The sequence below is a fragment of the Rhinolophus hipposideros genome (genome assembly GCF_964194185.1).
Source record: "Rhinolophus hipposideros genome assembly, chromosome: 1".
Taxonomy (NCBI): Eukaryota; Metazoa; Chordata; class Mammalia; order Chiroptera; family Rhinolophidae; genus Rhinolophus; species Rhinolophus hipposideros.
The window spans coordinates 34,906,841-34,923,381 of NC_138047.1; the positions used below are offsets into that span (position 1 = coordinate 34,906,841).

At 35.7% G+C, this 16,541-nt stretch overlaps 1 protein-coding gene across 4 annotated transcripts in view; it reads left to right on the forward strand.

Moving 5' to 3' along the window:
• ATP8A1 (ATPase phospholipid transporting 8A1) overlaps positions 1-16,541 on the forward strand; it is a 216,222-nt gene that overhangs the window by 54,464 nt on the left and 145,217 nt on the right. For 2 of the 4 annotated variants that reach the window (XM_081063840.1, XM_081063841.1), the window contains exons 7-9: positions 3,983-4,056; positions 9,921-9,990; positions 11,693-11,820. In XM_081063840.1, the coding sequence (XP_080919966.1) occupies positions 3,983-4,056; positions 9,921-9,990; positions 11,693-11,820 (272 nt within the window). Of the gene's footprint in view, positions 1-3,982; positions 4,057-7,288; positions 7,363-9,920; positions 9,991-11,692; positions 11,821-16,541 lie in introns of all 4 variants that reach the window. The other 2 variants (XM_081063839.1, XM_081063842.1) reach the window with 1 other exon arrangement.

A 16,541-nucleotide genomic window follows, 5' to 3' on the forward strand; every position in this document is an offset into this window, starting at 1 on the left:
TTATATAATAAATTATGTTGGGATCACACATTAGCAATTTCAAGAAATTACTTTATATAAATTACTTTATATAAATTTATATATAAATATATAAATTAGTTTATATATAAATCACAGCCTATGCTAAAATAAATTCCAACTAGCTAAAAGAGTTAAATGTTAAAGCATTGTTTTAAAAAAAACAGACAAATAGAATAAAGACCTTAATACTTGGAGAAGAGCAAGAACTCAAGATCTATGGGGATTTGATTATATAAAATTTAAAACTAACATACAACAAAACTACCACAAATAAGGTGAAATATGGAAAATAGTTGTACATAACAAAAATTTAAATTCATTATGATATAAATAGGAAATAAAAGTTGGCAATAAGAAAAAAGAGCTATAATAAGAAACCAGACTCAGTATAATATCCAACCTAATAAAAGTTATGAATTTAAACAATATTGAAGTCTCATCTGCTATCCAATAAATAAAAACAAACTAACTTGTACTTCAGAATTTTTAATTTTCTGAAGTATATCATATATTATGGATTAGCAGTTTGGGTCTTCATACCAAGAACCATTGAAAAGATTCTGGGAATTTACCCCACAAAAATTATCAAAGTATGGGAAAACCTGTATATGTATAAATATGTTATTGTAGCATTATTTATAACAGTGAAAATTTAGAATATGTGGATACCCAACAATGAGAGAGTTTTATAAATAAATTACAACATGTATATAACTCTAGTATATTTTGTGACAAGTAGACGCTATAATTTCAAATACTGTGGAAACACAGAAAAATGTTATGCCATTCATTCAACAAATATTTATTAAGTGTATGTGCCAAAAATGAGCTCACAGCAGCAAGCAGCAAGATGGTTTCTGTGTCGTAAAATATAATCATAGATGAAAAGAACAGGATTGTGTACACTAAGGAGCTGGCTATGTAAAAATGGTTTACTGAATACGGTCCTAAGTGAACCAGGCATGGAAGCAGGCTTGTTGCGTTAGCCAGATTGTGGGACAGGTCTTTTCTTTAGCTTATGTAGTATTTTGTGCATTTAAAAATACAATCAATAAACCGAAACCGAGAGTCACATCCACATGCCAAGGTAATGTGATAAACCATAGTGCAAAAGAGCTTTAGTTCCAGGTTCTTAATTTCTCTGCATTTCTAAATGTGTGGTTACTGTGGTTGCTTTGGAATGGTTCTCAAAGGACCTACAAATTTGCACAGCACATCAGTCATTCACAGATGGGCAGACTTCCGCTCTCAAACATTAACAGTCATCCCTCCAGTTGTTACCCTGAAGCCTTTTTTCTGTCGCACAAGTTGCCAGTATCTGGGCTTTTTAAAAATGTAGTGCAATTCCAAAGCCCTATGCAAGGCATTGCCTCCCCACTCTTGAAATGTAAGCAGCTACCTTCATGTGCCCTTAGCACAAAATCAGTTCTTCAAATTGAGATGTAGTTGAGACTGTTCACAGGTTTCTTGAGATAGTTGCAGGGGGGAATTTAGGTGAAGAATCTTAGAATCAATACGTTCTCCTGGCTTCCTAGAGAAGCATGGACAGGTGGGTGGGCTGTATGCATGTGTAAAAGCCATTTATAAAGTTGCTTTCATGCATGATATTTCTACCATGAAATGTATTTCTTTGGATTAAGAATTTGTATCTCAAAAAATTCTCTAGTAAAAATATAAATATGCTGGAGCCTCTAAGTGGAAAAAGAGGTTTTTAAGTCAGTCTATTTTAGTTTAATAAGCTTATCCTTTTTCATAATCCTCAGTTGTAATGCTAATGTGAGTGACTTGAGAAGGTGCAAGGTAGTGGCCTAAAAGCTTTAAATATTTCCTTCACTTCAGCATTTTGGGGATTAAAACTGCTGTCGTGATAGTCCTCTAATTAGAACACATGATCAAAGAATTTTTGCCATCTTGACTTTCTCTTCTGTCTGTTCCTCTTATGTACACACCAGGCTGCCACATTAAGAGCTCAGAACCCAAAAAGAAAAAGAGGTGTTTAGATGTGTTTGAGAAAGTGATCCAAAACATAAGCATCATAAAGAGGAAGGAGTTCCCTGCTTTCCTCACAGTACCCTGAGGATAGCTAAGTACTTAGCACTCAAAGAGCCCTAGGCTTTTCCCACGCCACTGTGGTAACTATAGTATGCCATATAAGGTGCTAATGTTTTCTTTAGTCTTCAGTTTAATAACCACAAGCCCTTGTCTTATAATGAACAAAGATTTTTGGAAAACTGTAATCATTTAGGGATTTTTGTGAGTCTCTTAGACTCTAATACTGTAATGGAAACAAATATCTTGATTTGATGAAGCGTATAATCTAATTGGAGAGTAAACATTAACATACAGATCGTGAGTAAAGAGCAATTGATTGGTAACCTGCTTCGCTTTCTCCCTAAGTGTCATGGCTACAGAGAACTTACATTTCTTTGTTTTGCTCTCAGTAGGTACTATCAGAGCACTGCCACCACACATGACTTTAAGGGCCGGTTTACACCTATACTTGCTGTTTTTCATTTTCCCAGTTTACTGTTTTAAGGGAGGGGGTGTTTGACTCCACAGTCCCTGGCAATGTTTCAATGCCAGGTAATCCAGATTTCAGCTGAAATAAATCTCTCTTGAATCAAGGCATCCAGAGTTTCCCTACATGGGTAACCAGGATACATACAATAGATGAGACAGCTCCATCCAACATTTCCTAACCTGTTCTGCCCCCAGTATGTAAAGTAGACCCCAGTGGGCTATCTACTGTGTTTCCCTAAAAATAAGACCTAGCTGGACCATCAACTCTAATGTGTCTTTTGGAGCAAAAATTAATATAAGACCCGGTCTTATTTAATATAAGACAAAATATTTTAATATTTTATATTAAAATAAGAGCGGGTCTTATATAATATATAGTGTAGAATAGTATAGTATCATGTAATATAATATAATACCGGGTCATATTAATTTTTGCCCCAAAACTGCATTAGAGCTGGTGGTCCTGATAGGTCTTATTTTTGGGGAAACGCAGTGTGCAGTAATTTCTTACTGTGATTCCCATTGAAGACACCATTCGTTCCTTCCCCCGAATAAAGTACTTTTAGGGTTCAAGGAAAAATAGGGAGGGGGAAGAACAAAATGACTTTAAGGACAACAAAGAAAGGCTATAACAAAAAGGCTTTACTTGATTAAGAATTGAACTTATTTAGGTTCATTTGGCTACTAAGAGAGAGGGCAACTTTCACGATACAAAAGGAGTGGCTATCGATGTTGTATTGTTTGACAAAAACTATCACTTAAATTACTCCTAACAATTTCTGGCCATAGCTTGTCTTTAATTTGTCTTCAGGCCATGTTCACAAAAGTGCCAACAGTTATTAAAATGAAAAAGAGGTTAAGCTGTTTTTGTTTTTAATTTAAAAAACAGTAATAGTTTCACTATATGCAAGATCAGACTTTGAAGAAAGTTGGATGTGGGTTTGAATTAACCTCTTCATCTCGCTGTGATCTTGGGCAAATAACTTAGAATCTAATACTCATTTCCTTCCCCTCTAAATTATGAATTATAACTAACACCTATTTCATAAGGTCATCATGAGGAGTAATGATTATATATCCAATAGTTAGTTTTTCCAGTTGTACTGACATTTCCTTAAATAGGGTAAAGTTTTCATTTGGTAAATTCCTCCTTTTTATTTTTATGTCAGAGGGAGAGAATATGAGAAGTTGAAATGTCAATTCAATGGATAAATTAAGATAAGTTAATATAGCTGATAAAACAAAGATATAAGTTCATTTTTTAAAGTATTGCTCCACCCTTGGCCTCACTCCTGGGTCGTTTTATGCCATTTTGTGAAGATAAGTGGTTCTTGTTTGCCAACAACCATTTTTACTCTTTTCTATGTTTAAATACAATGGGTTGTATATTTGTAACTATCTTTCAATGCAGATAATTAACCAATTCCCAGTTTTCTTTCAGGTAAATGTTGGAGATATAGTTATAATAAAAGGCAAAGAGTATATACCTGCTGACACTGTACTTCTCTCATCAAGGTAGAGATACCTACTGATGCTCAAACAGTGTAGAGGACGGTTTCTCTACCCTGCATTGACCTTGTGATTTCTCCAAGGAAATAAGGAATAAACGAAGAATTTTAAACCTCTCTAATGATTATGAATTAAGCATTAAAAAAAATTGATTGGGCTTGAAGGACTCTTTCATGTTTGCCATATAGAATAAATGATAGGTACCATCTTTTATAATTAAAAAGTTATCATTACAATTACGAGCCTACTCCCCCTCTGGATATGTCCAGATCCTTTTCTGTGGACTACTGACTCTTGTAAGATTTCCTGTCATTTATTTTATATAATACATGGATTGGGTTCTTTACTGATTATTACCTTGCAATATTTGTTCATAAGTTCTGTTATGATGCATTCATATATCCCTCCAAAGTTTCTTGATCTTTATGGTGCATTGGTACAAGAAAATGGATTTATGATTTCTTTTTTTGTCATCATATCTTTTGAAATGCCATGCTCTTCCAACAAAAAAAAAAAATTAAAGTATTTTGCTCTTTCTTTAAAGTTCTTTCCGTTACTGCATTTAGATACTTTTTATTTTACTCATGCTTAAGATAGTCATGAATTGGTATTCAGAACGTATGGCACTGTTACCCTTTAAAGAATGTGACTTTCAAATGGTCTTAGGTTTACAAACTATAAACTAGTCCTAATATAAATTAAGAAAAAATATTTTTAATGTTTTAGAGGTTGTTTATCATCATTTCCTTGGACAGTTTTATTTGTAAAATCCACATGTAAATATGGACAGTGTCCTTTTTTCAAAATCTGTTTAATCAGGTCATTTTTGAAAATGATTGGATTTATGACAAGTTAGTGAAATGTAATTAAGCAAAAAGGAGTTATCCAGATATTTATAGAAGTAAGTCTGTAGGTAGTTGAAGTAACTACGTATGGGTAGTTACAGTCCATATTTTATAGTTGGGAGTTCTTTGTGCCATTTACTTATAGGTTTTGTTTTCAATAAAATTAAAATTAATAGCTTTTTAAATTAGCCTTTCTTTTTAGTTTTGTTTGCCCAGCCTTTATCGGGGTAGATTTCTAAAACTGAACCAACGGTAATGGTCCACACACGGCAGTGGGAGAATGAGTTTCACCTTGAACTTCATGTCTATGTCTGAGGGACTGCATAGTATCAGGATTAGAGAGGTCTGCTCAGGAGGCAGAAGACCAGGGTTCTTATCTTGACTTGGTGATTTTGAACCAAATATTTAATCTCTCAGGCCTTGATTTCCTATCTTTTAAAGTGAGGGAGATGGATTACTTGATCAAATGCTAATATTGCTCAATTCTCCTTTTTGTTTAAATTGATACTATTTCATTGAAGTTGTAAGCATGCCTGTTTAACCAACAGAATGGTTGGTACTTAGTGGTACTAGGTAAAAGTTTGAGAAATGTGATGGACATTTCACCATCTGAATGTCATATTTATATAACTAAGTTCAAAATGATAGTAGAGCATTTCAGTGATTTGAGAAAGTATTGATGTTTTCCTGATTAAACTTAGCATGGAGACGTTATCATAGAGCCATCTTCACTAAACCATTCATTACAGTATTTAAATTGTATACTCAAAAATGTGAAGATATGTTGCTATACTGCCCTGACTATATACTTAGTTCTAAGTTGAAAAATTTCAAAATATTTTTCATCTGCCTCTGTTCAATCCCAGAGACTCCAAGAAAGCTCTGAGCTTCTATTTCTTAAACTTGAGATCATTTTTACAGAATTGGTGTTCTAAACATTAAAAACATTCCCTATCCCTATCTGGCTATCCGTATTGGTAGATCAAAATAGTTTCTAAATTTTAATATAACACCCATAAAGACAAACTTCCTTTAAATATTATTATTTGTAAAAAGATTACCTGATTTGTAGCTTTTTGTTTTTCAGTAGGATTCAAAGTAATATATAAGAGCTTGTGCTGTTAGACAGATATTTTTGTCCAAGTGGCAAAGTACCATCTTTCAGGTTTTTCTTTTTGTTCTCAAAAGGGATTTTGCATTACTTGACTCTTTTAAGCTATATTGGCCTTAAGAAATAGATAAAAGTTCTGTCATCATTTACAGAAAGAGGAATTTTGACTTTAAGTTTTATTTTTAGCCACTTAGCTTTAGCTAATGACTAGGTCAAAGTTGGAATACTTAACTCCTAATTTAATATCTTCATTATGCCACATTATCTGCTATCAGAATAAGTACATGGTGATTTTCACATGCAGATGAGCGCTATTTAGCAGTAGCAATAAACACCAGTTTATACTATTTTAATTTCCAAATATTTTTCAATTATTAATTACTGATAGTGCATCTTCTTTGAGGTAGTTTGAAATTAAGGTATGAATATAGTTGAAAATTACTATTTTAAATTGATTTTCATTTTGAAATAAAGAAACCGAAATTTTAGCATATAGCGAACAAATATATATATGAGTTTAAAAAGTATAGAGTAAAATAACTCAAGCTGTTAATTCAAGTCCAAACAGGTTCTTGGCCTGTCTACTTTATACCTTTGAAAAATTTTTCCCAGATGCAAAAGATTTTCTTTCCAAAACAATGCATTCCTTAGACTTTATTAATTATTAAATAACTCAAAAGACTGCAATTATGGCTTCTAACTTCCTGAGATCCATGTCTTTGCAGCTTTGCATTAGAGTTAATAAGATATTTATGTAATTAACTTTGAAAGATTTTGGAATCGGACAATTTTAAGTAATATTTTTAGTGTACTTATAGAGTTTACTATGGTATAGTACAATTTGTTTTTTAAAAACCTAAAAAGTAGTTTCCACAATTATTTCTTTTCTTCTTGGGTAGGAGTGGATATAGAATAGATGGCACGAGAGTGAGGAATTAGAGACAGAGAAATTTTTATGATAAAGTAGCTCTCTATAAAAATATATTTGTATTTAGTATAAGATATGCTTGTGAGTAAACTTTTAAATATCAAAAGTTTCTGCATTAAAAATTGAAAATTGGGCTTAAAACAAATAAGTAATCCTTAAATATTCCATGTTTTCTTGTGCCTTTAGACCTGATCAAAATAAATTTTGAAAAAATTGGCATTAGACATTTTTATTAACGTATTATTTTCTATAATAATTTCAAACTTTCTGTCTCCTTTGTCCATTTGTTTGTTTTTTTCTCTGTCATTCATTTTTTTTTTTTTCATTTTAATTATTTTAAACTGGGACCTGTAGGTGGCAGTGGGGGAAATAGTGAAAGTGACCAATGGGGAACATCTCCCAGCAGATCTCATCAGCCTGTCTTCAAGGTTAGAACTGCTGAGTCGTACAGGATATGTGTATGTGGGTCCTCACCCTACACCAGAGACCAGTGAAACCCAAAGATGGTCGAGTTCTGTGTTTCTTCCTTTGAAACACAAACTTTTTTACACTCCTTGGTGATGGACATTTCACAGATATTTTAAAGGCCTTTTATGAATATAATATTGGATGATGTTAGTCCCTTCACTGGGCAGATTGAGCTCCTATTGTTACCAGTAGGAGCCCATGAAGCATGCCCATAAAGGTAGATTTTATTTCCTATGCATCATTAATATATATTCATATTTAACAGCATGCCTAAATACTAAGGCTTGATTTAATACCTCTCCAGGATGTTGTTTTGAACAATGTTAAGGTTTACATGAAACAAAGTTATTGAGAAATTTCTAAGATTTTAAACATTTGTCTTATTCTTATATTTGGAATTGTTTATAAGTTCTATAGAATCCCTACAGCAATCATGACTGTAATTTGGGCTTGTATAGGGTTTACAGAGGACCCCCTGCACAAAGCTCGATGTTGTACATTTTTGTACCGCATGCTTTGGGATCAATTTTTATCCCACTTGTAACTAGTGACAAAGTGCACGTTACTGTGATAAATTTCAGCTGTCTACTGGTGTCTGTATTGTGAAATGCATCTTGTTTCATTTTTCCACCTACTAATCAAAAAGCTTGCTTTGCCTTTCTGACTGTAGTTTGTGTTTTGGATGTCCTCATAATTTGCCAAAATATTTATTATCTAGCATGATTCCTTATCTGAGACATCTTGCTGCCTTTTCATAGCACTGTTAAGAACTGCTTCACTAACAGCTGTCTTAAGGGATTAAGTGTGTTCTGAATTTGGATGCATATATTATTTGCCCTAATTGAAATAGAAGTCAGCCATTTAACTTTCTAATTTCCTTGCCATTTAAAGTCCTAGAAAAGTTGCTTTATGAATAAAAGGTAGAAATAGAATTAGAATGTTAATGTTATTCTCATTTAATATGAGAATGGCCTTGGATGTGTAAAGTAAAACGTGGATGTGTGTTACTGCCAAAATATGGAATCATCACTGTTCATTTAGCATTTGTTTGTCATCGTGCTTCTGTGTTATTAGATGTGTTTTATAATTTTATAAACATTTATGTTCATATGTATACATAAGTAAATTACAAATTGGAAGCAATTGCCAGAGTGAAACTACTGTTGTGACAGTCAGGAAAAATACAACTTTCAATGATTGATAGAGTGAAAATACAAACGTTGGAAAACTCCAGTTAGGAAAAAGTATCAGCTTTTATGATTAAAAGAAAAAAAAAAAGCCTATAGAGTAAATTGAAGAACTTGCAAACTTAATTTAAAATGAATCTGTAAAATAGTTGATCAATGACCATTTGATTTAGTAATTTTCACAAATCTTCAGGCCACAAAACTAAGCTACATGCCCATTTCTGAAACTCGGATAGTCTGTTTTGCACATGTACAAATTGGAAGTTGATTAGAAAATTCCAAGTGTTTGTAACTGAACAAATTTCTTTCTTTCCAACTTTGAATAGACATGTAACCAGAGATTACATTCCTAGTTACTTATATGATGTTAATTAGGCTTATTATATAATTGAGTGCTAATAAGATTAGTTTAACTTCAGAATGCTTCTCCTTATAGTTGAGGATCAGCTTATAGTGTTGGACTCCCTTGTCTATAAGGGCAAGTAAAGTTAGCATGTGAAGCAGCAGAATTTAGATGGTCCAGGAATAGTACCTGTGAAAAGAAATGGAGAACACAGAACTCTTATACCAGCTACTGCACACCAAACTTTACTAAAACACTCTGGGGTGGACCAATAAAGTGGATCTTCTAGATTCAGGTCAAGGAGCAGTATAGCCAAGTCGGCTGATTTTAGTTTTAACTTTTGCTGCCACAAGAGTCTCTGAAGCAACTTTAAGAAATAGAATAGGAATGGGAAAAATAGGGGAAGAAAAGTGTATATCTACTTTCATTGTAAAATCTGTTCATACAGTCTTTAAAAAGTAGTCTTAAAATTTAAATATTTTGGTTCATATGATCCTGTTCATCTTTTTTTTTAAAAGGATAGTAAGTGCAAGTTTTTAGTAGCAGCAATCTGGAATTTTCTAATCAACCACTTTCCTTAACCAATTTACATGTGGGCTATGAGCATGAACTCTCACTTGATATTTTTGAGCTAAAGATAAACCTGGACACAAAACTGTTTTACACTTCAGATTCAGTCTATGTTGTGTCTATAGGGATGAACAATTTAAGTGTAATTTGACAAATTTAATCATTTACAGTATCTTGAAGATCTATACTGATTGTTGTCAGGAAATTGCTTTTGGGTCCTTCTGGCTGAAAAGCTGATCCATGAGTTGTCCTGCATGGGTTCGCTTCATAGCATTTTGCGGTTAGAATGAAAATCATCAAGAAACCAGGCAATTAAAGCTTTGTTTAGAACGAAAGGCTTCAGTGAGTCTGACTATTTAAATAAGTTATTATTATGCTTTCCTTCCCCCACTAAATTTTTTTGCTTTTCAAACAATAGTGAGCCCCAGGCCATGTGCTACATTGAAACATCCAACTTAGATGGTGAAACAAACTTGAAAATTAGACAGGTAAGATTTAATACATGTTTATGTAATTGTTGCTATTTTATTACATGGAATCAGGACCTTTATTTCTTACTGTCTTGAGTTGAAGCAATTTTATCCAATTGCAAATATTTTCTCATTTAGCCACTAGGAAGAGCTTTTATTAATTGGTATCATTAAGTAGTATAGAAGACTCAGACTTATTTACCTGATTAAATATGATCCATCATATACATACTATTTGTAACATTTTAAATATTTTATTTACTAGCCAACACTCTGATGATAATAATAGTAGTAATTAATTCTAAGTGCTTTAATATGTGTTAGCTTACTTATTCACCTGACCCAAATTATTAGGCTTTACCATATTGAAAAGATGTAGTTTTCATTGCTATTCTAAAAGTCTCACTAATCTCAGGGAACAGCATAGATTTTTATACTTAACTTCTCCTACCATCCCTAACAGAAAGCAACTGTAAGGATTTTATCTTTTAAAATTTTAAAGGGACTTTAAAAAAATGTGGCACCTAACCACCGGAATGCGTTCTGAGAAATGCGTCTTGAGACGATTTCATCGTTGTACTAACGCATGGAGTGCACTTATATACACCTAGATGGTACAGCCCAAAGCACACCTAGGCTGTATGGTGTCGTCTAGTGCTGCTAGGCTACAAGCCTGTACAGCCGTTACTGTATAAAACAACGCAAGATTAAATTAAGCACAAGAAAAAATGATGCAATAAACACAACATGTATGAGGCTGCTGCCAGCCTAACATGGCATAGGTTTTACAGCAAACTTTTTTGTCTGTAAATACAAAGAGTACAACAAAAAGTATACTATGGTAAGTACATAAACCAGCAATATAGTCATTTATTATTCTTAAGTATTATGTACTGTACATAATTATATGTGCTGTACTTTTATATGACTGGCAGGCAGCACACAGTAGGTTTCTTTACACCAGCATCACCACAAACACATGAGTTACGTGTTGCATGATGACATTAAGACAGCTATGATATCAGTAGGCAGTAGGAATTTTTCAGCTTCATTATAACCTTATGGAACCACCATCATAGGCCGTCAGTCGTTGATGAAGACATCCTTAAAGTGAGGCATGACTATTCTCTTGGGCTCTAGGTGAGTGGTGAGAATGACATGCCGGAGATTGGGGATGTGACACAAGTAGGTCATCACAGAGCATCTGAATTCAGGCTGCCACAGGGAGCAGGGCCTGTGCTGTTCCAGGCAGCTCTAGTTGGCTGGAGGGGAGAACTATTTTGGAGTTTTTCTTCTCAGTGGACTAAAAGGACAGAAACATAACAACGCTCTTGAAACATCACTCCTATTCATTTCTCAGCCACTTTCTGAGATTCAGCAGACAGGTTCACACTGTATAATGTTAAATATTTGTTTTTGGAAGCAAACAATTCTTGAATGACTTATTTCAAAATATATTTTCAGACTACTTTGTAGTCTCATGTAGTTTGGAACTTTCGCAAAAGCTGCCCTATTTTTGTGCTAAAACCTGTGGTCAAGTGGAGAAGAAGGTATCCCTTAATTGTGATTTGACAAGGAGAGTATTATATAAGGGAGAGAATTGCTCATAAAATAGTGGGGTCTCTTAGATCATAAGCCTGGACGAATCCAGAATATCCCCCTCCCTCCCACATACAATGTATTTAATACATTCTTTGCTTATTTCAACATTTCTAAACAGGGCTTACCAATAACATCAGAAATAAAAGACATTGACAGTTTGATGAGAATTTCTGGCAGGATCGAGTGTGAAAGTCCAAACAGACATCTCTACGATTTTGTCGGAAACATAAGGCTTGATGGACACGGGTATGTAAAATCCATCTTCATAAAAACAGCATCCACTGTGTCACAGTGTATTTCTGATCTGGGTACATAATACTCTCTTGTGCTTTAAATCTGAGCACTCAGAATCTTTTTCTTAAGCACTACTGTATTACTTCTACCCAAAGTCCTTTTGTGAAAATACTAGAGCTTAATTGACACTATGGGTATCGCTGAACACTTCAGGGTTCTGCCAACCTGGCAGTTGGATGTTTTCAGGTATATGCCAGGCTTCTGGCATTTCTTAATGGCTTACTGTTTGGCCAGAATCCTTACGTTATAGGCCTACCTGTGCAGTCCATGTCCTGGGTCCTTTCCTGTCATCTCTCAATACCTCAAGGAGTTCAGACTCTGCCCCAAAGGAGTGCATTGTACTGGATAAATTCTTACTGTCTTCTCTGCGTAATTGCATATGCGTTTGCTAGGCCATGTTATCATTTATATTCATCTTTTGCTGTTACCTGCTTCCTGCCCTTTTCCCATCTCCCCCCTCCCTCCTGTTCTTTTTCCTGCTTTTCCCCTCATTCACTCAAACAGTACTTATTAAGCGCCTGGGCCAGTTAGAGATGTTAAGGAGACAGCAATGAACAAAGCAGATAAACATGCCTGCCCTCGTGAGCTTCCTTTCTTGAAACTAGGGAAGGGCAAACAGACAAACAATAAAGTGATAAATGAGAAAAGTCTATACTATGTTAGAAAGTGTAAAATGCTTTGGAAGAAAGTCGCCCAGGAAAAAGGAGAGACTTGGGAGGGAAGCACTTTTAGTTAGGGTGGTCACAATTAGCCTCATTCAGAAGGTAACACTTGAGCCAAGGTGATTTGGAGATGAGGAGGATAGCCATTTGGTTATCTGGAGGGAGAGGATACCAGACAGAAAGAATAGTGATGCTAAGTTATTAGTTATATCGTTATATCATCTGTAAGTGGGAAAGTGCCTGGAGTAATTGTGGAATTACAGGGAGGACAGAGTGGTTGGAGTGGAATGACCAAGGAAGACAGCAACAGAAAGGCCAAGAGAGAACCGTGGGCCAGACCACGCAAGGTTTTGTAGGTCATTGTGTGTTGCTCTGAGTGAAATGGGGATGCACTGGAGAGTTTTGAGGAAGGAATATCAGCAGTTCAGTTTGGAATTAATAAATTTGTGATGTCCAAATAGAGATGTCAAGGAAGCAGTTGAATATATAAGCCTGGAGTTTGAGATAGAAGTCCATGTTCAGGAAGTAAATTTGGGAGTACTTGGCATAGATATTTAAAGCCAAAGAGTGGAAGAAACCCTACGGGTGAAAGGTAAAGAACCCCAAGGACTGTCCTAAGACTCCACCATGAAGGTTGGGGGAAAAGGGAGAAGAAGGGACTGACACCATCTTGGTAGGACGAAAACCAAGAGAGCATGAAGAAACTGCCGATACACATGGCGGGGCTAAAGTGGGTCAGATGTTATGACTGTCTGTTGCGTCCTGTACAACACAAGCCATGGGAAGGCGAGGGAGGCGGCGAGGGTTAAACTCTCATAAAGAGACAGAGACTCAAATATAGTTAAATCATAGAGGACCAAGGGACTCACAGCCTCAAGGGACTGGAGCCCCGAATCGGGTCACTGTGGGTATTTATTGATTTTTCACAATAGAGATCACATGATTAGGGGCAGGGTCTGCGAAACTCTTACACCACACAATAATCCTTCATTCCAAATCCCATAATCGTCCTAAAACAACCGATGCATACCATCCCCCAAATGACCAAGGTGTGGTGCATACAATCCCTGGGGGAACAAGTCTCACAAGATAAGATGATCCCATAAGCCAAACAGGAGGGGCGAGATGCTGTTGTTCTAATGGGTCCATTACACCTGAGGGTAAAGGACAATAGTTGAGGCATGTGTCAGCAGCTTCTCAGAAGGAGGGGCACAGCTACCTCCTAACTTTACGTTAGCTCATGGGGGTCCTAGGGGGGGTCCCGTCTGGCTTAGGTTGTTTCTCCCGTGAGAACTCTTACCCGTCTTTGACTGCAGACCCTGCTTACAAGGACCAAACATGGAGACTTAGAGCAGCATAAACTCAACCCCAATGAGGGACAATCCCGCAGGGTCACCTTTTCCTAAGGAAAGATTGGAGGTGACAGACTGCTAGGTTGCTGTGTGACTACAGCTGTCAAGTACAACAAGACTGAGAATTGACAGTTGGATCTCTATTTCCTGAAGATCCTTGAACTCAGTTAGAACAGGTAGAGCCTGATAAGAGTGAGTTTGAGATAATGGAAGGAGTTGAAAATAGCAGATACAGTAAGTCCTCACTTATCGATAGGTTCTACAACTTTAAGCAAAATGACGTGTAATGAAACCAATTTTTGGTAGGCTAATTGATATAAACAAGAGTTAGCTTCCTATGGCATCTCATTAACATTATAACAGAACCACCTTGAATGAAGTGACATTATTCGAGGACTTGCTGCATAGACAAGTTTTTCAAGGAGTTGTGTTGCAAAGTGGGCAAAGAAATGGGGCAGCACCTGGCAGGAATGGTGGGTCTTTCCAGCCTCCCTTCTCCTTCCTCTTGCCCTACCTTCCCTTTTTCCCTGCCTCCCCTGCTTTTCCGTGTACCTTATTTACCAGGCATTTGTAAGTGGCCGACTAAATGCACAAGTGCAACCCACCACCCTGAGAGATTATCAATGCTTTCATTATTTTGTAATTGCATTATTACAAAATTTGAATTCTGAAGGACATTTGAAATATACCCTGAACTGTCATCCTCATTCAGATCTACCAAAAGCTTTCCTGTGATTTTTGAAGTAGTTATATTTTGTTCTAAATCTTGACTTGCGCAGAGTGATCTTCCCGTGAACATATGGTTATAGACTAATGATAGATTGGGCCATTTATACAAGTAGCATTTCTATAGTCTGACATTCCTAAATGGCCAGCTTCCATTTCTTATCAGTTCCCTAGCAAATTGATGCCAAGCAAATCCATGCAGTGAAGGAGAATCTGTGTATAATTGTGCCAAGATTCAGGGTACAGACAGAATTTATATAATATGCTTTAATTTACATGAAAGGTAGGAACAGATTGTCAGTACCTTTCTGTTTGTAGCACATTTGACTTTTACTGTGATTTCCCAGAGCTCTTGGAGCCCCTTTGAATGAGCGTATGTTGATTCCATTAAGGATGAGGGTCATTGTCTAATGCCAAAAGCTTTGAAATTCCAGCTGTGATGAAAACTAATAATAACTAACACTTGCTGAGTCCTTGTAATTGAAAAGTAGTATTTTTTGCTTTTGAAGAGTTTACATCTAATTCCAATCAATCTACACTACAGATGATGAGGTGACATATATGTGCCCCAGAGCATAGAACAGTAACTTCCCTGAACTTCTTAGAAACCTGCTTTAGGCCTGAAGCCCCTCCAACTCTGAAGTGCACCCCAAATCTTGAGATGTACACAGGAGGGGTTCCCTTCCAGATAGGTCTGAAAGGTATCCTGTTATACATTAAAAAAAAAAAATGAGAGTTATAGTTGCTATTTTCTTTTCCTAAGTTGGAATATATTGTTTCCTAAGGTTTTACTCATTTAAATGGAGGGCTTTGGGTGCTGTTATTACCTAGTCATCTCGATTGATTTCACTGGAACCGGTGCTATTTGTGTAGTTCCTGAAGGAAGCCTTTTACTGGACATAAAAGCCCACCAGAAATGAAAGCTCCAGTCTCACATGCCTCCACTGACAAAAATTTTTTTGTCTGGAGACTTCTCTTGGGGAAATTGTTTCCTACTTTTTCCAGAAGTTATTTTTTATTGTATTTTTCTTCATATTTTTCACTTCTTTTTTTTCGCTCTTTTTTCTTATTAAAACGAAGACTTTGTGATAGGAATCCTTGAGCCACTACATTCGGGGTAGTACATTTCCATCAAGAGTCCCACTACAGCCGTGATAGCTTGTACCCTTCTGATACCTCTGTGTGAGGTTATAGCAGCCAACTGCCTACCCTGGTGTTAAGCCTTGCAAGCAACTCACAAAGGACCTAACTGACCTTTAGTCATGAAAAAAGTGGTTTAAATTCTATGAAATGGATAGCCTTAGTTTGCTTTCATTTCACTGAAGTGCTTAAGACTTGTTACCATTTATTGGAAATTTTTTACAGTTCTTGGAGAACTGATCTTCAAATACAATAAAATGAATGTCCTAGAGATTTTAAACACAGGGGCTTATCTTTGGGGGACAGAGATGGCAAGTGTATGATGAGATCTGTGTGTTTATCTTTTTTTAATTCATTAATTTTTATTAGTCACAGGTATACAAAACAATGTAATAGTTAGACATTTCACCCCTCTTGTGTGTTTATCTTAACTTGCGTGTTTTTCGAACATTTATTACCGTGTTTCCCGAAAAATAAGACCGAGTCTTATGTTAATTTTTGCTCCAAAAGACACATTTGGGCATATTTTCAGGGGATGTTTTATTTTTTCAAGTACGACAATCTACATTTATTCAAATACAGTCATGTCATCTTCTTCTGGAACATCGTCATAATGTAATAAATGCATCCATCTGGCTGACGATCTTAACTGGGGCTTGTTTTCGGGGTAGGTCTTATTTTCAGGGAAACACGGTATGCACAAAGCTATTTTTAATTTAAAGGAAGGTGGGGGAGGGGGAGCAGATCTCCTAACCTCACCACTTCCAAGAATCTGAGAATCCTAAATGGACTT